The 23,417-nt window shown below is 45.9% G+C and overlaps 1 protein-coding gene across 1 annotated transcript in view; it reads right to left on the reverse strand.

Annotated features, from left to right (window-relative positions):
* TNPO2 (transportin 2) overlaps positions 1-23,417 on the reverse strand; it is a 166,981-nt gene that overhangs the window by 106,515 nt on the left and 37,049 nt on the right. The window contains exons 9-20 of the mRNA XM_069231843.1: positions 21,961-22,079; positions 14,361-14,421; positions 13,304-13,472; positions 12,724-12,876; positions 10,726-10,951; positions 8,719-8,890; positions 6,943-7,029; positions 6,457-6,564; positions 5,587-5,745; positions 5,179-5,266; positions 1,676-1,774; positions 890-985 (exon numbers count right to left, since the gene is read on the reverse strand). Coding sequence (XP_069087944.1) covers positions 890-985; positions 1,676-1,774; positions 5,179-5,266; positions 5,587-5,745; positions 6,457-6,564; positions 6,943-7,029; positions 8,719-8,890; positions 10,726-10,951; positions 12,724-12,876; positions 13,304-13,472; positions 14,361-14,421; positions 21,961-22,079 — 1,537 coding nt within the window. The remainder of the gene's footprint in view (positions 1-889; positions 986-1,675; positions 1,775-5,178; positions 5,267-5,586; positions 5,746-6,456; positions 6,565-6,942; positions 7,030-8,718; positions 8,891-10,725; positions 10,952-12,723; positions 12,877-13,303; positions 13,473-14,360; positions 14,422-21,960; positions 22,080-23,417) is intronic.

Here is a 23,417-nt window from a genome sequence, read left to right on the forward strand (position 1 = left end):
ACACGTCCGAACCCGATGGCGGAAAAAAAACAATCGAAGATGGAGTCGACGCCCATGCGCAATGGAGACAAAAGGAGGAGTCACTCGGTCCCGTGACTCGAAAGACTTCTTTGAAGAAAAACAACTTGTAACACTCCGGCCCAACACCAGATGGCGAGCTATTGCAAAACATGCGTATCTACAGCGACAGATGCCATCGAACATTATATTATATATATATTTTATTTTTTTCTTACACAGGACAAGATTTACGAAACATGTCCCATGGACAAGCATATATTTAAATTCCACACCCCTTTGCCAATCTCCTCAGCAGGATGTGGTCATAAGTCAACATGTAAGAACCTCACCGCCAAGTCCTCCCACCAGTACTTCCAGCAATGGGGTTTTCCACAAGTAGACCCATTTGCAACAGTAGAAAACGCAAAATGCCCAAACTTCGCATCCATGTTCTTCATAGCCAAAGTCTAAAGGTAATGCACGAAGGATAAACTGGTCAGGGATATTTGTCTGTTTTTACTCCTCTCCCACTGCTTCCATTTGTGGTTTGGAGGCTGTAACAGACGTCCCTCACTCACTCTAGTGGCCACCATGGTTTTATAAAAAATAAAAAAATAAAAACACACACACACACACACACACCACCAAGCATGTTGATATATGAATACAACTTTCTGATTGAGTGAAAATAGCAGCAATTGTATTCGCTGAAGTACTTTTCCAGACACCAAAGAGTTACTGCCATCAAAAGGCTGGGTGTTGGCCTGAAATCAGACAAGTCAAAAACAAAACCTCTGACTAGTAAACTCTTAAGAACAGACATCAAAGGCTCCATCACTGAAGGAAGTCACCCCAAGGGTTACAGCAGATTTTTCAGCCTAAGACCCACCTGTGTTTTCCAGAAGTGTTTTGGGAGTGTTGGGCCGATTGATTATCTCTACCAAGTTGTTCAGTACCATCTGCACATATGGCTGCATTTCAGCACCTGAGAAGGGCAAGAAAATATGCAACTGCCGCATTGTCTTCAGGAAAACCAGACATTTTACAGATCAGATCGGTCAGTCAAGCAATAAAGTGAATTTCAAAATAGTAACAAAAATCTACTGAAATGTACATACAAAGCACACACTGGCTTTAGGAAGGTCTTGGTCCAGGTATAAAACTCAGAAACAGCTTTTGGGGGGGTGGGGAGGAGAGCAGATTCTTTGGGCCTTTATCAAAATTGAAATAAGTTAGACTGAAAGAATTTCAAAGGCAGGCAGGCACCCTGGGAGGATAACATCCAGCTACCCTTGTGTGGAAGATTGAAGTAAGGAACTGAAGGATGGTCAAGTTCTTTATTTTACAGTATTCCAACTAGGGTTTGTTGGTGTATTATATCCATCAGGATTATGGTGCAAGATGAAAACCCCTCTTAGTGAGAGTTCATTAATGGTTATAACCCTATAACACTTTGCTTACAGTTAACATTTTAAAAAGATGAAGCTGAGAACGCAGCAACACTGCCCGCTCACCTCCCCAAGTGAAACTGATCTTCACTGCCTTCCACAAAAAGCCAAGGAGTTTACTTAGCAAGCAGCAAAATGTAAACTCCAATCTGCCAAGTCTTCCCACATGTTGTACATTTAGCAGAGGAATGAATGACCACACTGTTCATTGTGATTTGACCACTCACCCATTTGCATGCAGATCTCGCCAATAGCCCAGGTGGCATTATTGCAGACTGAGATGAACTCTGGGTTTAGGTTTGTGCCCAAGATTGGCATAAACTCCGCTGCAAGGTGTATGGGGGAGGGGATAAGGGAACAAACAAAGCGATTAAAAATCTAATTTTCTGGACATTTAAAATTGAAATATCTCCAGTAAACAAAATTGCTGCACCCAACAAAAGAAGCCTAATTGTTAAAAAAAGGAATTCCAATAATTCTACATCTTAAACTGAGCAGTACGATCTTTACACACCATCACAAAGGCAAATAGCTTAGTCTACTGCCACCACTCCGCAGCTCTTCCCATGAACATCTGAGTCGGTTTGGTTTTACTGAGGTGCTCCAGACAGATGTTTTAAAACCAATTTTCAATGAGACACACAAGTTCTCATTTAGTCAGTCTGCTGACTCCATGCTCTTGCATGAAGAGACAGTGTACGAAATGGTTTCTTACCTCTAGAAGTAGTTTTCTGGATTCACATGCTGTGCATTATTCTGCCATCTTGTGGTTGGATCCGGAAAGTTGTGTTCTCAAGTTATCTGCTTTCTCACCTCCTGCCCCACCCATAAGTACCCGTGCGTGACTTCCACGTTCAGATTCTTTTTTCCACCCTCCCATTTTTGGGGAGGTGGGCAGATCACACGTAAATCCAGAAACTCTTCAAGCTGCAAAACTACTCGTACAGGTAAGAAACCATTTTCTATTACAGCATTAATCCTTTTCTGGATTTGCATGCTGTACATTGGAGTATACAGCGATATCCCCTACTCTGGGCTGGCTGTGGTGAATTGTGGAGGAGTTGATGAACAGTTGTAGTACCTCCTGTCCTACTTGTGCTTCCTTGTTCATTTGAATGTCCACACAGTAGTGTTTTGCAAAGGTGTGTGGCAATGCCCAGGTAGCTGCGGCGCAGATTTCCTTGATCGGTACATTCGCCGGGTATGCCAGTGTGGTGCCTTTCTTTCTGGTAGAGTGCGCTCTAGGTCTAATAGTTAGCTATTTTCCCACGTTTGCAATGCAGATTTGGATGGTGGCAACAATCCATCTGGCGATAGGGCCCTTCGAAACGCCAGAGTGTGGAGGGCTCCCTGCTTGTGTTTTTGGCTCCTGGAAGAAAGCCAGTAGCAGTATTCTTTGATTACAATAGAACTGTTACTAGCTTTGGTAAGAACCGAGGGTTAGTTCGGAGGACCACCTTGTCCTTGTGTATCTGTAAGTAAGGTTCCTGTACCATTAGTGCTTGCAGTTCGCTAACTCTGCGTAGCGATGTGATGACTATTAGGAAGGTTCTTTGGGGAGAGTGACTTTAGATGTTTTGTGCATCGGTTCGAATGGCTCTGCCATCAATTTCAGTGTTCAGGTTCCATAACGGTATTGGTGCTGATCTTAGTGGTGCCACTCATTGATCCTTCTAGGAATCTTTACAACTGTGGATTTAAAGAGACTGGATCCTGATGTGCCTCTAGTGTATGTCACTATTGCAGCCAGATGTACCCTTATTGAAGCATAGGTGAGGCCACTGTCTTGCTGAATGCTGCCATTTTTGGGTTAGGTTGCAGCGTGAAAGGAAGACCCCCTGTTGCTGGCTTTGTTGTTGCCCTGTGTTGAAAGGCGTTCTTCCTGTGGAGCCCCCGAATTGTAGAGCACACATTGCTCTTGCCGTTTTATTGTCCTTTTGAATTTGTTGTAGGGTGCCATAAACTGCCTGTCCAAATACGTCCCCTGGTGGAAGGAATCTTTATTATTGATGCTTGTACCTCAGGCTTGAATCCAGACATCCCGAGCAGGGGTGTCTTCTTAAGAGGGGGTGCCTATGCACATTTGCCTGATGGCAGTACCTGCTGCATCTAGTGCTGACTTTGTGCTCGTATTTGCGATGCACTTTCCTTCATGAAATCTTCAGGTGTTTCATGAGGTCTTTGGCTTCTTGCCATTGATGATGCCCGTAGTGGTTCATGAGAGCAATGGAGTTGGCAATCATCCGTTGCATAGCCACCTTCTTTTCCATTTTTCTTCCCACCAGGTCCAGCCTCTTACTCTCTCAGGTGGTGGACCCGTGGAAGTGGGTGCGTTGCTTCTCTTCCTTGCAATGGTCACAATAATTGAGTCTGCAGGGACATTGTCCTTGATGTATTTGTGGTCCTGTGTAGGGTGGTTGTATTTTCTCTCCACTCTGTGAGAGAGCCCCCACGTTAGCAGGTTTGCTAAAAGCCTCCTTGCCCTGATCCAGGATGCTGGGCAGCATGAGAAAGTAAAGGTTTCTTTAGTGGTGGCAGTAGTGTTCTCAGAGGAAGCGTGATCCCTCTTCTTCCAGCTGTACTCTATAGGTATCTGCAGCCCTTTTCACCAGGCTGTTGTACATGGCCAAGTCATCCGGTGGAGATGTCCTCAATGGTAGTTATCTATACTCTCAAGCGAGTTGACGTCCTGCCATGTAACCTCAAGATGGGTGGAATCAAAGCCTTGAGGGTACGCTTCATAGTCTGCCTCGAAGAACTCTCCGTTATTACTTGTGTGGTTAGGGGTTGCTGGTGCCTCCAGCTCCGATTCGACATCTACCGCTACTGGAGTCGAGGGTTTCGCTGGAATACGGGAATTCTTTCAAAGAATCGTCAAATTCCTTTTTTCTCTGTATGAAAACGGCAATTTCTGCCGCGAGTCCTCTTCTTTTGTGGTCTTGTGCCCATAGGTCTCCCTCGCCAGACATCAAAGCTTTCCTTTTGGGGACTGTGGGTTCCGGAGTCTTCAACATTCTTGCTTTGTCCCTCACATTGGGAATCTTTCGTCTGTTCTTTGGACAACACTTTCTGGCCTTCGGTATCCTTTGGGCGGGATCTGTTCTGCTCTTTTTGTTGACCTTCGGTCACTGTTTTCAGTGCAGAGATTGCTTTTGTTGTCTTGTCAGAGGGCTTAGGGTCCGCATCTTAACGGTCTTTTCTTCCTTTCAACGTCCTTAGTCTTCTGCAGTTGGTCTGTTTGTCGCTTGAGTATTTTGATGTCTGAATCTTCCCCTCTTGCTGTTTCAGCCTTCACGTTCTCCTAGTTACTCTAGAGGCCTAGGTGCCAGAGTGACTCCTGCTTCTAGGACATGATGTCGTTTTCAGTCTTCATCCCTGTGGTCTTTGGGCAGGCAAAAGTTGCAGACCTCATAGGGGTCCCTTTTTGGAGAACAAAAACTAAAACACAACTTTCCTGAACCCAATCACTAGATGTTGGAATAAAACACAGCTTGTGAACCCAGAAAAGGATTCATGCTACAAAAGTATTTTTCTCTCTCTGGTCAGACAGTATGAATACAATAACATCATTGTGCCATCAGTGTTCATGGATGCTGCATCATGTCCAGAGAGGAAGCACTAAGAAAGTAGTTGGCAGTTGCTCCCAACAGCCATCACAAGAGGACAGAAACAGCAGACTACTGCTATTGGCAAAACACAAGTTCAATCACACTGAAGAGAAAGCACTCACCGATACAAGGCTTAACATGCAGGAAGCAGGCTTTTGTGAGATCGCCTAGTAGTGCAAATGAACTCTGCCGTACTTCTGGCATAGTGTCCTGAAAGTAAAAGGGAGGAAGGATGGGGTCAGCAGAAGGAAAAAGTAGAGGCCACGCTCCAAGTGGAATCTAAACCAGGCCATGGAGTGATTCTGCCTTGAGGCACTCCTTCCCACACAACAGCAAAGGCTGTACAGTGTTAGTAAGACAAGTTAAAAAGAAAGCTTCAACCTCTTCTACACATCCTTAAGAATGAAATATTATGAACAGAACATGTTAGATGGCCTCCTTAAATGGCTCCTCTTGGCTGGAGCTAAAGGTACAAAACTTCTTACATGCAGCAGATCAGGAATCCAAAAAGCTGAAACCACAGTACTCACCTGCATGCACTGAAAGAGCAGGGTCATTATGTTGCTCCGGGCCACAAGCTGTTCCACATGGCCGCCCAGGCCCTCTGCTAAGCCACTGAGGAGATCAAGAGCCACAATCATGAAGTCCTTGTCAGGGGCCTCATACTGCTCTGGGTGCTGGCTATACATCTGCGGGAGGTAGGAATTACACAAAAAGGCATAAAACATTGGAACTTTTACAGTACACGGGGACTATGAATGCCCCCTACAAACCCCAAAACATTCCCCTTCCCACTTCTAATCCACTAAAAGCAATGCCCATACGAACTTTCAACCCACAAGAAAACCCTAAAGATCAAGGTAGTACGATCAATTTATTAAATCTTTCAAGGCTGGACAGCTACAGCCAGAATATCCAGTCTTTCAACTGGCACCACCTCTTGCAAAGTCAGACACTTACCAGTCCTGAGCTTTTGATGGACAACTTTTGGATGATTTAATCAGGTTGCTTTGATGGTCCTAATTAATCGAACATCTGATAGAAATTATGTCTGTTATACAACAAGGACTAGAAAAGGAGTCCCTGAAGACAAGATTGAAGCTTCCTCACTAACCATAACAGATGTTTATCAGGTTGTAGAGTTAAAGATTGAATGAAGTCTTGTTTGCCCTGCTGCAGTATTCCCACATGACTAGCTCAACAAAGGACCAGCCAAAATGACGCAATGGAAACAAATTTCCTTGGTGAAGGAACTAGGACAAAGCATTCTTCCCACTCTGCTGCATCAAGTAAATCCTCTGAAGTCTGAGAAGGCAAGTCTAACCCTTGCTAGAAAACTCTTATTGGGGCACTGTCCTGCCACAGAACACCTTACCTACTAGAGCCTTCTTAGTACATACCATGGCTTGTGCAAGCGTCTTCTGCACCAGTGTGACACATCGTTGGTAAACAGGCTCACAGTATGGCAGGAACCCACTTTGAAGGGCAGTCGCAACAGAAGACAAACACTGTAGAGGGCGCAAAAACAGGAAAGTAGACACTCAGAACTCTACAGGTCATGCGGGGTACATAGGTCAGATACATCAACTCCAATTCACAAAATGAACGTTTTCATTCATTTCAAACACTGCTTCCGACGCCTACGACCATATACAAAACTCCAATAAGAAAGTAAAGGAGAAAAACTATCCTGGCCTGAAAGCAGTCCATGCTGGTAACCACAGCCCAAATAACACTTCACGGTACACTCCTGAACCCCTCCCCCGCCCCACCCCCACGGGCGAGCCCACTGGTAACACAATTCTACCTAAATAAAAAATGATCATCGATCTGTAGGATCTCACACCTGCGCCCCAAATATCTCCAGGCTTTAAACTATCACTCACTTCCAAAAGGGGGAAGAGATCCTTGTCTTCATCTTTCAGGTCATTCCATTTCTGGATGAGAGGTGGCATTAGTTTCTGGATGTACTCCTGTGGCGAAAAAACAGTAATTGAGAGGGCAGTGGAAGCCAGACCAGACAACAAGCAGTTGGACTGAACAGTGAGACTAGTCTATGGTGCATCAGGACTGGAGGGGGTACAGCAAACAGCATGTTGCCCCACCACCAAGTACAGGTAGAGAGCAGAGAACAGCACAACTGAACAGGGAAGCACAAATGCAAATGGAGGACTGGGAAGAAGAATTAGCACAGACTGCAGCAGGTGAAAGAATGGAGCACTGGGCACTAAATTAAACCAGAGAACAGTGAATGCAGCATCTAAACCAGTACAGTCAAATAAAGGTCTTGTGGTAAAAAGGCTACAATACTGCCCCTCTGGCTTGGTTTTATAGATTGACATTTGTCATTTTAGCAGACAAATGCTGTTTAGCATGGTTAAAAGTTAAGGAAAAAACACTGAAAGGAATGGAGGTTGGTTAGCAGGACAACAGACAAAGGAATGGAGACAAGTTAGAAGGAAAACACTGACATGTGGGAGCAGTCGCTGATCACTGGCTTACAGGGGGGAAGTGGGGATATGGGGGGCATTTTAATACACACAAAAAAAAAAATAAGCAAGTAGTCTTACTGTTCTGCCCTGCAGGCAATTCTGATGCTGCTCAAAGCAGCATCGAGACTGACTGGGAGCACCCAATCCAGGATGCTCACAGGCAGACTGGGAGCCTGGGTCTGCTCTCTCCAGCCCAGCAACAGTGCTAGGCTGGAGAGAGCACACTGCGCATGTGTGTTTGGCCGGCCAAACATACATGCATAGTGAGGGGAGTGCACAGTACACTCCTCTCACTGCTAGTCATCCCATGGCCCCGCCCCTTTCACAACAAAGGGGTGAATAAACCGTGTACTATCCCTTTGTTGTGAAAGGTTTGCAGCATCTGCTGCTTGGGGGTGGCGTAGGTGACGCTCCTCCGCCACTGAGTGGGTGCAAGGCAACAGACAACGGGAGGAGGATAAAAGAAACTCTGGTAGAGTGCTTAAACAAAGAAAGTAAGTCTGAAAAAAAGGGCATTGGAAGAACACAAGTAATGGGTCCATCCTTCAGGGGATGGACAATCACATGAAAGAAGCCTATAGTAGCCTACCATTAAGAAACAAGAAAAGGAGTGGCAATGAAGCACATGCATAGACTAGGTGAGATCTAACAATAGACCAGTCTGACAGACAATTATGAAGGTACGGAGCTGAACCTACTGATGCAAGCAAAGACTTTGGATCAAAGAGCGAGCACTCAGAGCTAAACCTGTAGAAGCACTAATGCCAAAACAAATACTTGCAAAGCACAAGTAATCCAGGGACTATACCGTTGATGATACTAGAAGTCCAGTCCAGGAAGGTAGCCAAATCCAAGACAATGATCTGGCGGAGCAATGCAACCTTCAATTGAGCTTGGCAATATTGCTAACATTATGGCTCCCTGTGGGATGATCAGCATCCCACAGCAGTCAACCCACTGGAGCTGGGACAACATTTACCTTATGAGAAAATTAGTTTGAAAGTTGAAAGGGGTGTCAGTCGTTGCTTGTGGAAGTGGCAAAACTGTTGTTAGGGACAAAGACAGCCTACACAATGTTAAATCAATCATCCTATTCCCAACAATAACATTCAAAGGTCAGAGTACACATGGGCAGTCTCAAGGATAAGGAACTTGAAACAACGTACTCACCGGTTGGTTCAAATGGTGCCCCACAGAGTCAGCAAGGGTGCCAATGGCATCGTAGAGGATCAGCAAATTTTTGTGCTGGTACTTGCCGAATGCAAAAACTAATGTGTCCAGGATGAAGCTGAGGTAGGGAACAAGCTCTGTGCAAGCCTCTTCTTCTAAGGTTGCAAATGCACTGCAATTAGAACAGAGTGTTATTTCCAATAAAGCAGCAGCAAAAGATGCACGAGACAATGCAAGTATTCAAGGCTACACAGATTAAGGTCAGACACCAGCATAAAAACGGCCGCTGGCCACATCCTGTGTCAAACACGAAGTATGGGTATAAGCGTACAAGCATTAGAAAGAACATGTTTAATCTAAAGGAAAAAATTGAGACATTACAGGCCAATAAAGCAATGGTGAGGGACACAGATTGTCACCTGAAACTGTAAATGATTCAAAGCTCTACTTTGTAAAACTGCACCACGAAAGTGAGTGTAAGTTCAAATACGCACACCAGTTTTACGCAACACTTAAGCCTGAACAAAAAAACAGTGCACCCTAATCAAGTCTAGTTAGTGCATCTTCAAATCCTCAGATGTATTCTGAAATTTTCAAAACAATGCCAGAGTCCATGATTGCGGGCAACATCTTGTGTGTGGAGCAGAGGGTTTTTCCACACATTGCTAGATAACCCCAGTATACTCTTCCTGGAGTGTGCCACGTTTAGCCTCCTCCCGCAGCAGTCAGATTGTACATCTAGTGGTCAAGCAAATGATGTGCACTGAACAAACCATTACTTCCATGCTCAATCATGTGCCCAAATGTCCAGTGCGCCCATCAAGGGCAGTATTTGCTAATCCTGTATTGACGCGCCAAACACTAATCATTTCGACACATTGATGCCACTTCACAGATGCGGACTTAAGGCACATGATGTGGACATGCCCTAGGCTCACCACTTGTTGGTTGTGTGTGTGTGTGTTTGGGGGGGGGGGGGGGGGGGGGTATTGCTTCACTACTTAACAGGCAAGAAACATTGCCACACATTTGAAGATTGTATTCTAGGTCGCTTTCCTCAAACTCCCAGCTCCAAAGTCACTATGCACTTCATAGATTTGGCTTTCCTATTAGCAAATCACCTATTGACTAGACCCTGGAAATCCCCACGAGTACCACCATTAATTCAATGGGGACAGGCCGAAAGTGTGGCAATACATGGCAAATAATACAGGGGACTATGTAAAAGGCTGATCTCAAAGCAAATGGAAGCATGTTTTGTGCAGAAGATGGGGATGTGTGCGGTGAGACCTCCTGATGCGCGCTAATCCCACCCCCCTGCAGTCCAACCCTACACAGCCCTACCACCTCACTCTTCCAAAACATGCATCGATTCAAAAATTGATTATAGTAATAACCAATCATGCGGCTGAGAAAGCTGAACACAATGTAATATTGCTATGTTATTTTGCCGACAAACGTATGTACATTGTGATTTAAAAAAAAAAAAAAAAACTATTGTTTTTATAAAAGGGAGAGGGGGGGATGATAAAAAAAAAAAAAAAAAAAAAGCTATATGCATGCTCTACAGACTTAAAACATGTCCTAAATGGACAAGTCAAGAAATCTCACATATGTAGAGATTCATCCTGAAACATTTTGAAACGATCTCCATATTCAAACAGATGTTCATTCAGTCACACATTGCTCTCTTATGAAAACAGCCCAGTTTATTGAAGGAAGGGCTGCAGGGGATACTTGAGCTGCAGGGGATACTTGATCAGCATGGCGTTCATACGTGTTCTGCTCAACATTGTTTCAGCACACTGTGCAAAGAAAACTTGCTTGACAGCTTAGAAAGGCAACTTTCATATTTTTCCCGAAAAATACAATGAATATATTGTCATGTCAAAACAAAACACCACTCTGATATCTTTACTAGAACCCACCTGACTACTAAGGCAGGTTTGTGTATCATTTACTAGGTTTGTATCAACTTCCAAACACACATCTCTCCCACAAACCTACCTGCAAGCTGCCTCTTGAACCCTCTTGTTGCTGTCCAGTATACGCTTCAGCAGCTCCGTCATCAAGGGCTTCAGGTAGAGGTCGGGGGGCTGGCTCACAACCCAATGGGCATAGCGGCTAAGGGTCCAGCAAGCGATTGAGCGCACTAGAGCCTTCTTATCTGACAGGCACTGGATGAGATGTGGGATTAGCTCAGGCAGATACGGCACCATGCCCTGCATGCAGCCTGGAGGAACCAAAGACGAGTTTCAGTTTGAGAAACTGTGTTCTGAAGAAACAGCATATAAAGGGCTTGGGCTGCTTATGGCGTAATGCACAAATAGCACAGGCAAACAACCAGAAGCCATATTCTGAGACTTATTGCAGAAAACTAGCAGAAGCGGCTTTTGAAATCACTTTCTCACTGAAGTGCTGTAGTGGTATTCCAAAGGATAGGAATTACAGATTCCACCTCTCAAATACCAGCTGCCTAGCTGAAAGGTAAAAGTTCCTTGGATCAGACAGTATGAATACAATAACCCCTCAGTCAGTCAGGCTAAATCAATTGCATCACTTCCAAGGAACACCCTTACTGCAGACCAACAGCTCCTGGTACCAGACTGAAATTTATCACATCTACGCCGCTGAATTAAGCGATCCTTTCAACTTTAGAGCACTGGATTTCTGAAAACCTCTAATAAAGTGGAAATTTAGTGTTTTGCTGATTTAAAGTAGGTAAAACAATTTCTATTTGCACTGTAGAAAAACAGTAACTAAACTGGGACTATCTGCAAAGAGCAGCGGACGTGGAGAAAAGGCAAAAGCAGCCATGAGCAGGTACTGAAGAGATGGGACTAGAACCTATTAAGACACCAGACCAGGTAAGAAGCTGCACGTGCATGGGGGGTGTGGGTGGGTGCAGGGGGTGGGGGAGAATGACTGGAAAGAATAAAGCAACAGGTTAGATTCACAATGGAGACAGAGAAGGAGAAATACACCACTAATCTAGGGATGCAAATAGAATGCCACAGAAGTGGAGAGAGGAAGAGTGGGAGGGAAAGTGAGAAAGCCAGCGAAGTCTACTAGGAGGATTCAACAGGGAGACCTACAACTTCAAACATGGCAGAATGTAATTTGGAAAAAAGGCCACACAAGGCATTACCTTACATTAATATTTTCATTTCGTTAATATTTTCATTTTAGCAGCAATCCTAAGCAGCAGGGTCAACACTTCAGACCAATGCGAAGTGTGGACTATGCCTTTCCCCTCCCAGGTTTATCCAGTTACAAATATGAAAATACAGGCAAGCAACTGAAGAATACGAATAAGTACATTTAATTTTTTCAACAAGATACTCAATTTTAACATGCACATCATACTTCGTATGTATATAAAACCACTTTACAATGACCTGCCGCTTCATTAAAGTAGCTTTCAATAAAACTGCTAAATACTAGCATTTTAGAACGTGTACATGATGCCCATCAAAAATGATCATTTAACTCAAGCTGAAAACTTGATTACCAGACTTGATAGTTACATGTAAATCTGATTCGACATTTAGACCAGCTACAACTGAAGCAAACAGTGATGTACAAAACTGGATAGTACTTTTTGCACCTTCGTTTAGTGGGTGCAAACAGGCACACACCTGCAAAAGTGTTGTGGTGCAGAAGGGATTGCTAGCCTACATAACAGAGTCCTTTAGAGAAGGCAGTAAAAAGCCAGGTCTTAAATGCCTTAAGGTCAGATGGTGCAATTCAAGCAGCGAAGGATGCCGGAAAGGGTGGGAGCAACATCTAGACTGGGAAAAAGGTCTCGGAAAAATGAGGAACATGACACTATATGATCAGAGTGGCCATGCCAGGAAGTACTTTTTTTTAAGGTTTGGATCTCTTAACATTGCGCCCTTCTAAATCCTTGTTCAATGATTAAAGCCATGTCTTGAAACTAAAATTCAGTCTCGTTTCTAAACCACCATGCACTATATCAATGCTAATGTTGCACAAAAGACCTACCTTCAGCAATAGCCCCAAGGACAAGAATGCCAGACTCCTTGATGACCCACTCAGGATGGAAGAGCAGGCCCTTGAGGAGTGGGAGGAGGTGGGGCAGCAAGTCTTCCCGAAAGACATTGGCAAGGACATCAAGTGCAGCAGCTGAACACTTTCCTGTATTAAGAGAGAACATTAAGGGACACCATCCACACCAGACATTTAACAAACTGATCAATACAAACTGGATTGATAATGGAAACAATTACTGGATGCGGTAACCATGACAAATACTACTCACAAAGATAAAGTGAGCATAAAGTTCGAACTAGGGGTTGACTGCTGTGGTTCATTTTAAGATTCACTTAACTTGCATTTCAAACAGTAGGTAAGTTGGCATCAGAACATAAACTGTCTACACAAAGTGGGAAAAGCATTCCACTGGCACACCCATGGCTATCACCACATGGGCACAGCAATTGCCCAAGCGCTAAGGAACCCTAAAAACAGGCACTGGAAACATAAAACTGCACGCGGGGGAGGGATGTAGAAAGATAAAAACTCAATCACAACCTTGCCCATATAGTGCCTACCCAGCACCTACTCAGGTTCCAGTCTGAGAGAGTATCATCATCGTCATCTTCATCATCCCCGTCTTCATCATCTGCAGTGCGATCCTCCTCGTGCTGCAATGTGACTGTCCTTGATTTGTGAAAGCGTGGCTTGATGTCCTGTTCACTATCTGGGACAGTCTCATCTTCTTCAACGTCTCCCTGAACAATAGGTAAAGAGCTGCCGATAATTAGCACAAAATAGAGCCCATTACCTTCGCCCACCACAACCCTTAAGAAACCAAAACAGGTTATAGAATACTTGGCTGCAATCCGTTAGCACAAAAGCAGACACTAACAAGGGAGCAGTGCAGCTAAAACTGGTCTGCACATTTCAACAGAATACTATGGCACCTGAAGGATTTTACTAAGCACCTTGCTTTGCTACTCCTACTGCCACAGCCTCCAATCACTGAACACACTTGACAGGGAGAAGAGACGTGTAAATGTAGAGCAGCAGAGGACAGGGTACAGTTCCCACCTCAGCCACAATATCAAAGACAACTCCTTGAATCAGACAGTATGAATACAGTAACCACATCATGGGTCAGGTCAAGATTTATGCATCACTTTCAAGGAGTTTCCAATAAGTAGCAAAAGGACCATGGCATAATAAGGAGGACAGCAAGCAACCCAAACCTCCCCTGTTTCCATTCAAAATTAAAGGTACCCAAATATTAACAAAGCCAATAGCGTACTGCACTGCCCCCATTAAACAGCTTGCCGAAAACCAGCAAAGACTCCCCTTCACCAACCCTTTTGGTCTTCAGTTTACTATTCATCACAAAGACTCACACAGACATTTGCAGCACTGAGTCTCTTCAAACCTTCCAACAACCACATCCACCAAAAAGATCACAATGCACCAGACATCCACAACATGAAATAGCAAAAAGCAAATCACAAATGAAGAGGTACCTTTCACAAGAGGTCAATCTCAAAGTAGTTCATACTTTCCACTACGATGGTCTAACAAGACTACTATACCCCCGATGGCATGAGAAGATCACAAGGAAGAGGGGGGGAGAAACACCACGCAGAACGACATACCTTTAACAAGATGATGTCTATCTCTGAGTACTTCATGCCGTTCACAAGAATGGGAATGAGCCTGTGAAAGTAAAATGTCTAGTGTGAAAGGGTGATACACATCTGAAGGCAACAGACGAGATGACAATCACATGCATGAACCATTACCTGCAACTGATGGATCTGAGGCGTGGTTTAAAAGCCTCTTATTTCAATCTGCTTCCCCACACCCACCTATCACCCTCTTTGGGATCTCTACATGCTCAAGTTGCAGCAACATGCCCCAACTACATAAATACACAACTAGCAACAGACAGACTTCAGTTCATTCTTTCAAATAAAAAGGCGGAAACAAAAAATGGACACAGGTAAGATGCCCAATTTCTATTCTTCCACTTAACAGCCTTAATCTACTTTGAGACTAGGGGTTCATGTTTGGTGCCTGCATCAGTTCAAGGCTTGATTGTGTAAGAGTTCCTAAGAATCTTTGTCCTTCCAAAAGTCGGAGTCTTAAATGTGCACTGGCCCATTTATGATCAATTAGATAGAGTTACTAATGCCTTGTTATAGGCTTCCCCAATGAATACTTTGTGAGCTACTAGCAGCTTTCCACCTACCTGTAAGTAGCTCTGCTGTGTGCAACCAAGCTACTAAATTAAAATTTAGTATTTGGTTGAATATACGTATACCAAAATTGAAGTGTCTACAAAACGAAAATGTGTGTATTTTCAAAACATGCTGAAATTGGAAAAAAATAATGGCTGATTTCCAGAACATATTTAGAACATCTGAGGGATAAGTCTTGCGGCATTGGAAGGTTTATTACTTATTTTACTGTGGTGGCTGTTACACATTACCCAGCTAGAGGCATTCTCAACGAACAAAGCCTTTTTGACATTACAACTGGCAACAATGACAGATCCATTCACTGCTAGCAAGCAATGTTACATGGCATGCCCACGAATGTAGTCTTGTCCGATGCAGTCACTATTACAACACTAACAGTATTAGCATCTCAAGATGTGTTTTGTGCTGCACATAAGTAGCTCTTTGTACAGAAAGAGCTGGCAACCCTTGCCTTAGAACCATGGTATAGAGTTGTGAATTTCCTATTGCAAGATTCCTAGATCATACTGTTTGGGGTGAAGACAAGAAGGCTGTTTATGTTTTGTCAAATGAGCAAGACAGCCAAGCCCCCACAACAAACCTTTAGGCTGCCAGTTTAAAGTACAACAGTATAGAACTGTGAAAAAGAATCTGTCACTGAAAAGATGTGTATCCATATGAAAACGTTGATCAAACCTGTATGCATAATTCACTAACAGAAAAGCCTTCACTATTAGGATGAACGTTCTATGGAAATACAGTGAACTCGGGTTGCACTACTGACAAGAGGTTCAAGTGCAAAAATGTCTACACGTTTTTAACATTTAATAGTTTGAATGCTCCCAGATTAATCTCAGGTTATATGCAGAATACTTTAAGGCATTAAGTAAAACGTGATTCCTGCATGCCAATATTTTGGTTTTAAAGAAAGCCACCTAAAAGCACTGCTGGTGCAGGTCGTTGCACCAGTGCAGATTTACCACTTTCAGGTATCACAAGAGACGAGAAGGCTTGCAATATGCAATGGCAAAGGGTTGGGTCAGAAAACTGTCCACTGCTCCAAAGCAGCCAGTACCGCAAGCAATTTTACTGGCTACATTTTCCAGCCAGAAAAATCTGGTCCTATGTTCTTGCATCTGGTAAATCCAGGTGCAAGAAACTGGATGCAAGACGGGCCCACTCTTAACTGAGCAGGGTGGAATTGCAGCTCCTAATCACAGACTATAGAATTACAGAAAGGTGGCTAAAATCAAAATCTTGCGGGCGTCAAAGTCAACATGAGCCATGGCATAATCAGAGAATCTCTTATTAGTTTTTTTTTTTATGTAAACAATGGTAATTTGCCACCTACAAACATGGCAGCACAACGGGCTAGTGGATTTGTACAGGACAAGTGAATTTCAGAGGCACCCTGCTCCATTGCCAAGTAGATATTTGAGAAAATTGCACACCTCTGATGGTAGTCTACTCCAAGTAACCTACGGGCTGTAAAATATACAAGCAGCTTATACTGCTTGTTGCCAGTGGGAGGCAGGACACACGGCTCAGATCTTTAAGCACTTCAGTGTGTACAGGAAACAGATGATGCCTGTAAGGAAATGCCTCCTTGGCATGGTTGCCCCCTGACTTTTTGCCTTTGCTGATGCTATGTTTACAATTGAAAGTGTGCTGAGGCCTGCTAACCAGGCCCCAGCACCAGTGTTCTTTCCCTAACCTGTACTTTTGTATCCACAATTGGCAGACCCTGGCATCCAGATAAGTCCCTTGTAACTGGTACTTCTAGTACCAAGGGCCCTGATGCCAAGGAAGGTCTCTAAGGGCTGCAGCATGTCTTATGCCACCCTGGAGACCTCTCACTCAGCACAGACACACTGCTTGCCAGCTTGTGTGTGCTAGTGAGGACAAAACGAGTAAGTCGACATGGCACTCCCCTCAGGGTGCCATGCCAGCCTCTCACTGCCTATGCAGTATAGGTAAGACACCCCTCTAGCAGGCCTTACAGCCCTAAGGCAGGGTGCACTATACCATAGGTGAGGGTACCAGTGCATGAGCATGGTACCCCTACAGTGTCTAAACAAAACCTTAGACATTGTAAGTGCAGGATAGCCATAAGAGTATATGGTCTGGGAGTCTGTCAAACACGAACTCCACAGCACCATAATGGCTACACTGAAAACTGGGAAGTTTGGTATCAAACTTCTCAGCACAATAAATGCACACTGATGCCAGTGTACATTTTATTGTAAAATACACCACAGAGGGCACCTTCGAGGTGCCCCCTGAAACTTAACCGACTGTCTGTGTAGGCTGACTAGTTCCAGCAGCCTGCCACACCAGAGACATGTTGCTGGCCCCATGGGGAGAGTGCCTTTGTCACTCTGAGGCCAGTAACAAAGCCTGCACTGGGTGGAGATGCTAACACCTCCCCCAGGCAGGAGCTGTAACACCTGGCGGTGAGCCTCAAAGGCTCACCCCTTTGTCACAGCCCAGCAGGGCACTCCAGCTTAGTGGAGTTGCCCGCCCCTTCTGGCCACGGCCCCCACTTTTGGCGGCAAGGCTGGAGGAAATAATGAGAACAACAAGGAGGAGTCACTGGCCAGTCAGGACAGCCCCTAAGGTGTCCTGAGCTGAAGTGACTAACTTTTAGAAATCCTCCATCTTGCAGATGGAGGATTCCCCCAATAGGGATAGGAATGTGACCCCCTCCCCTTGGGAGGAGGCACAAAGAGTGTGTACCCACCCTCAGGGCTAGTAGCCATTGGCTACAAACCCCCCAGACCTAAACACGCCCTTAAATTTAGTATTTAAGGGCTACCCTGAACCGAGGAACTCAGATTCCTGCAACCTAAGAAGAGGACTGCTGAGCTGAAAAACCCTGCAGAGAAGACTGAGACACCAACTACTTTGGCCCCAGCTCTACCGGCCTGTCTCCCCCCTTCGGAAGAAAACTGCTCCAGCGACGCTTTCCCCAGGACCAGCGACCTCTGAATCCCCAGAGGACTGCCCTGCTCTAAAAGGACCAAGAAACTCCCGAGAACAGCGGCCCTGTTCACCCAAGACTGCAACTTTGTTTCCAAAGAAGCAACTTAAAGACAACTGCATTTCCCGCCAGAAGCGTGAGACTTGCAACTCTGCACCCGACGCCCCCGGCTCGACTTGTGGAGAAACAACACTTCAGGGAGGACTCCCAGGCGACTCCGAGACTGTGAGTAACCAAAGTTGTCCCCCCTGAGCCCCCACAGCGACGCCTGCAGAGGGAATCCCAAGGCTCCCCCTGACCGTGACTGCCTGACTCTGATCCCGACGCCTGGAAAAGACCCTGCACCCGCAGCCCCCAGGACCTGAAGGATCGGAACTCCAGTGCAGGAGTGACCCCCAGGAGGCCCTCTCCCTTGCCCGGGTGGTGGCTACCCTGAGGAGCCCCCCCCCCTTGCCTGCATCGCTGAAGAGACCCCTTGGTCTCCCATTGGTTCCAATTGAAAACCTGACATGTGTTTGCACACTGTACCAGGCCACCCCCGTGCTGCTGAGGGTGTACTTTCTGTGCTAACTTGTGTCCCCCCCCCCCCCCCCCCCGGTGCCCTACAAAACCCCCCTGGTCTGCCCTCCGAAGACGCGGGTACTTACCTGCTGGCAGACTGGAACCGGGGCACCCCCTTCTCCATTGAACCCTATGTGTTTTGGGCACCACTTTGAACTCTGCACCTGACCGGCCCTGAGCTGCTGGTGTGGTAACTTTGGGGTTGCTCTGAACCCCCAACAGTGGGCTACCTTGGACCCAAACTTGAACCCCGTAGGTGGTTTACTTACCTGCAAGAACTAACAATTACTTACCTCCCCTAGGAACTGTGGTATAGTGCACCCTGCCTTAGGGATGTAAGGCCTGATAGAGGGGTTGTAGGAAGTTGGCTCTGTATGCACTATTTCAAAGTAAGGAATAGTATGCACAGAGTCCAAGGGTTCCCCTTAGAGGTAAGATAGTGGCAAAAAGAGATAATACTAATGCTCTATTTTGTGGTAGTGTGGTCGAGCAGTAGGCTTATCCAAGGAGTAGTGTTAAGCATTTGTTGTACATACACACAGGCAATAAATGAGGAACACACACTCAGAGACAAATCCAGCCAATAGGTTTTGTTATAGAAAAATATATTTTCTTAGTTTATTTTAAGAACCACAGGTTCAAATTCTACATGTAATATCTCATTTGAAAGGTATTGCAGGTAAGTACTTTTGGAACTTTGAATAATTACAGTAGCATATATACTTTTCACATAAAACACAAATAGCTGTTTTAAAAGTGGACACCGTGCAATTTTCAGTTCCTGGGGGAGGTAAAGTATTGTTAGGTTTCACAGGTAAGTAAGTCACTTACAGGTTTCAGTTTTTGGTCCAAGGTAGCCCACCGTTGGGGGTTCAGAGCAACCCCAAAGTTACCACACCAGCAGCTCTGGGCCGGTCAGGTGCAGAGGTCAAAAAGGTGCACAAAACACACAGGCTTCAATGGAAAGAAGGGGGTGCCCCGGTTCCAGTCTGCCAGCAGGTAAGTACCCGCGTCTTCGGAGGGCAGACCAGGGGGGTTTTGTAGGGCACCGGGGGGGGGGGGGGGGACACAAGTCAGCACAAAAAGTACACCCTCAGCAGCGCGGGGCGGCCGGGTGCAGTGTGCAAACACGCGTCGGGTTTACAATGGTTTTCAATGAGAGACCAAGGGATCTCTTCAGCGTTGCAGGCAGGCAAGGGGGGGGGCTCCTCGGGTAGCCACCACCTGGGCAAGGGAGAGGGCCTCCTGGGGGTCACTCCTGCACAGGAATTCCGTTCCTTTAGGTGCTGGGGGCTGCGGGTGCAGGGTCTTTTCCAGCCGTCGGGAAATGGAGTTCAGGCAGTCGCGGTCAGGGGGAGCCTCGGGATTCCCTCTGCAGGAGTCGCTGTGGGGGCTCAGGGGGGACAACTTTGGTTACTCACGGTCTCGGAGTCGCCGGAGGGTCCTCCCTGAGGTGTTGGTTCTCCACCAGTCGAGTCAGGGTCGCCGGGTGCAGTGTTGCAAGTCTCACGCTTCTTGCGGGGAGTTGCAGGGGTCTTTAAATCTGCTCCTTTGAAACAAAGTTGCAGTTCTTTTGGAGCAGTGCCGCTGACCTCGGGAGTTTGTCTTTCTTGAAGCAGGGCAGTCCTCAGAGGATTCAGAGGTCGCTGGTCCCTTGGAAAGCGTCGCTGGAGCTGGGTTCTTTGGAAGGCAGGAGACAGGCCGGTAAGACTGGGGCCAAAGCAGTTGGTGTCTTCTGTTCTTCCTCTGCAGGGGGTTTTCAGCTCAGCAGTCTTCTTCTTCTTGTAGTTTCAGGAATCTAAAGTTTTAGGTTCAGGGAAGCCCTTAAATACTAAATTTAAGGGCGTGTTTAGGTCTGGGGGGTTAGTAGCCAATGGCTACTAGCCCTGAGGGTGGGTACACCCTCTTTGTGCCTCCTCCCAAGGGGAGGGGGTCACATCCCTAATCCTATTGGGGAATCCTCCATCTGCAAGATGGAGGATTTCTAAAAGTTAGTGTCACTTCAGCTCAGGACACCTTAGGGGCTGTCCTGACTGGCCAGTGACGACTCCTTGTTATTCTCATTATTTTCTCCGGCCTTGCCGCCAAAAGTGGGGCCGTGGCCGGAGGGGGCGGGCAACTCCACTAACTGGAGTGCCCTGTGGTGCTGGAACAAAGGGGGTGAGCCTTTGAGGCTCACCGCCAGGTGTTACAGCTCCTGCCTGGGGGAGGTGTTAGCATCTCCACCCAGTGCAGGCTTTGTTACTGGCCTCAGAGTGACAAAGGCACTCTCCCCATGGGGCCAGCAACATGTCCCGGTTGTGGCAGGCTGCTGAAACTAGTCAGCCTACACAGATAGTCGGTTAAGGTTTCAGGGGGCACCTCTAAGGTGCCCTCTGGGGTGTATTTCACAATAAAATGTACACTGGCCTCAGTGTGCATTTATTGTGCTGAGAAGTTTGATACCAAACTTCCCAGTTTTCAGTGTAGTCATTATGGTGCTGTGGAGTTCGTGTAAAACAGACTCCCAGACCATATACTCTCATGGCTACCCTGCACTTACAATGTCTAAGGTTTTGCTTAGACACTGTAGTGGCACAGTGCTCATGCACTGGTGCCCTCACCTATGGTATAGTGCACCCTGCCTTAGGGCTGTAAGGCCTGCTAGAGGGGTGACTTATCTATACCTGCATAGGCAGCGAGAGGCTGGCATGGCACCCTGAGGGGAGTGCCATGTCGACTTACTCGTTTTGTTCTCACCAGCACACACAAGCTGGCAAGCAGTGTGTCTGTGCTGAGTGAGGGGTCTCCAGGGTGGCATAAGTTATGCTGCAGCCCTTAGAGACCTTCCTTGGCATCAGGGCCCTTGGTACCAGGGGTACCATTTACAAGGGACTTATCTGGATGCCAGGGTGTGCCAATTGTGGATACAAAAGTACAGGTTAGGGAAAGAACACTGGTGCTGGGGCCTGGTTAGCAGGCCTCAGCACACTTTCAATTCAAAACATAGCATCAGCAAAGACAAAAAGTCAGGGGGTAACCATGCCAAGGAGGCATTTCCTTACAGGGGTGACTTACCTATGCCACAGGCAGTGGGTTGTGGGCATGGCACTGAGCAGAGTGCCATGTCGACTGCCTTTGCCTCACAGCTTGTGTGTGCTGGTGGGGAGAAAGTGTGCATGCGCTGAGTGAGGGGTCCCCCAGGGTGGCATAAAACATGCTGCAGCCCTTAGAGACCTTCCCAGGCCACAGGGCCCTTGGTACCAGGGTTACCATTTACAAGAGACTTATCTGTGTGCCAGGGCTGCGCCAATTGTGGGAACAAAGGTACAATTTAGGGGAAGAAAACTAGTGCTGGGGCCTGATTAGCAGGGTCCCAGCCCACTTTCAATCATAATTGGCATCAACAAAAGGCAAAAGGTTAGGGAGTAACCATGCCAAGGAGAGTACTTCCTTACAAACAGAAGTCGAGAAGGAAGGAACACAGATACTCACTGAACAAGGTGCCCAGACAAAACCTCCTTGCAGATGGGTTGCTCGGCCAGCGTCAGCCAGAATTCACAGGCCTCCAGTGCCACGTTCTCATCATTGTCTTGTGTCCGCTGCAGCATATACTGAGATGAAAAAGAATATAGGTAGAAGCGATAAAAAAAAACGCATTCTAAAAAGGAGGCCGACAGACTACACAACAGCATTGGGAAGACTAACGCGAGGTGCCAGAAGATAGACAGGAAAAATTTCAAATGGGGAGAAACAGGGAAGCACAAAAGGGGTATAACGGTGCACAGCAGGAACATCAGCAGCATTAAGCCAAATACTGAGAATTATCCATTTGGCCAACAAAAAATGCAATTACTAATTAGATAACCAGTAAAACAAATGGCAGATAAAGATGATCCATAGTGTAGAAAAGAAAAAATCTTGTTTAAGATTTCCAGATGGATCTACCCACTATGGCAACAGAGTAATGCACAGCATGTGACCCTTAAACAGACTCAATCTGCAAAATCAAGTCTACTAACTTTTTGAGAGGACATACTGGCAAAGCAAAGAAATGCTGGCTAGTTCTCATGGAAGCAGTGAATAATGGTCAAGTATCAACATGAAGGGATACCTAAATTTGAGCATGCTGCTCATACATCTCCCCAGGCTAGATTATGTTTCTGCAGTATGCTGATTGGCCAAGAATGTGGGAAGCAGGGTAAATGTGTAAAGAGAAGCTACAAACAAAAAAAGTGGTGAGGACAAGAAATAAAAGGGCATGGAACCCCTGAGATTAACAGCCTAAAATTAGGGGAGCAGCAAGACAGGAACAATTAACCGAGAGGCATAATGCTTAAGCTCTTCCAAAAAGATGTAGCTCATGCTCGGGAATGACGATCCAAGCATTGAATCACTGGCAGTTGAAGGAGGGATCAAGGCAGAGTTTGCTGTCAGGGGAACCTCTATAGACCCTCAAGAAACTCAAGATGCACACTTTGTAAACCACGTTCAGAAGGCAGACCAGACCATAAAGTCAACCATGGTTAGTGCAGGGTATGTGCATTTTTTGAGCTACTTCTGTAGTAAGATGAAACCAATTCAAAACATTACCAACGCAGGATACAGTCATACAGCTTCACAAGCATCAAATCCAGGACATTAGAAAACGTTTATCTGTAGGTGTTGTTTTGCAGATTGAAGAATTTTTTGGATTCACATGCTGTGCATTATTCCTTTATCTAGTGGTTGGGTCTGGAATCCTCCACTGTTTTGTAGTTTTTACAGTCAAGCGCAAGCACAGTCCCTGTTGTAATCTCTGTGGCCTTTTAACCACACCCATGTGACGCCCATCACTTTCGTTGGTTCGTGGGATTGCCTTTTAAAATTTGCTTGATTTCATTAATGAAAGGCAAGCATAGGTCATGCCTTTTCTGGTGTTTGGCCCTCCTCGAGAGGACCTGCTAACTACT

This window comes from Pleurodeles waltl, chromosome 4_2 (assembly GCF_031143425.1).
Source record: "Pleurodeles waltl isolate 20211129_DDA chromosome 4_2, aPleWal1.hap1.20221129, whole genome shotgun sequence".
In the NCBI taxonomy this organism is placed as follows: domain Eukaryota; kingdom Metazoa; phylum Chordata; class Amphibia; order Caudata; family Salamandridae; genus Pleurodeles; species Pleurodeles waltl.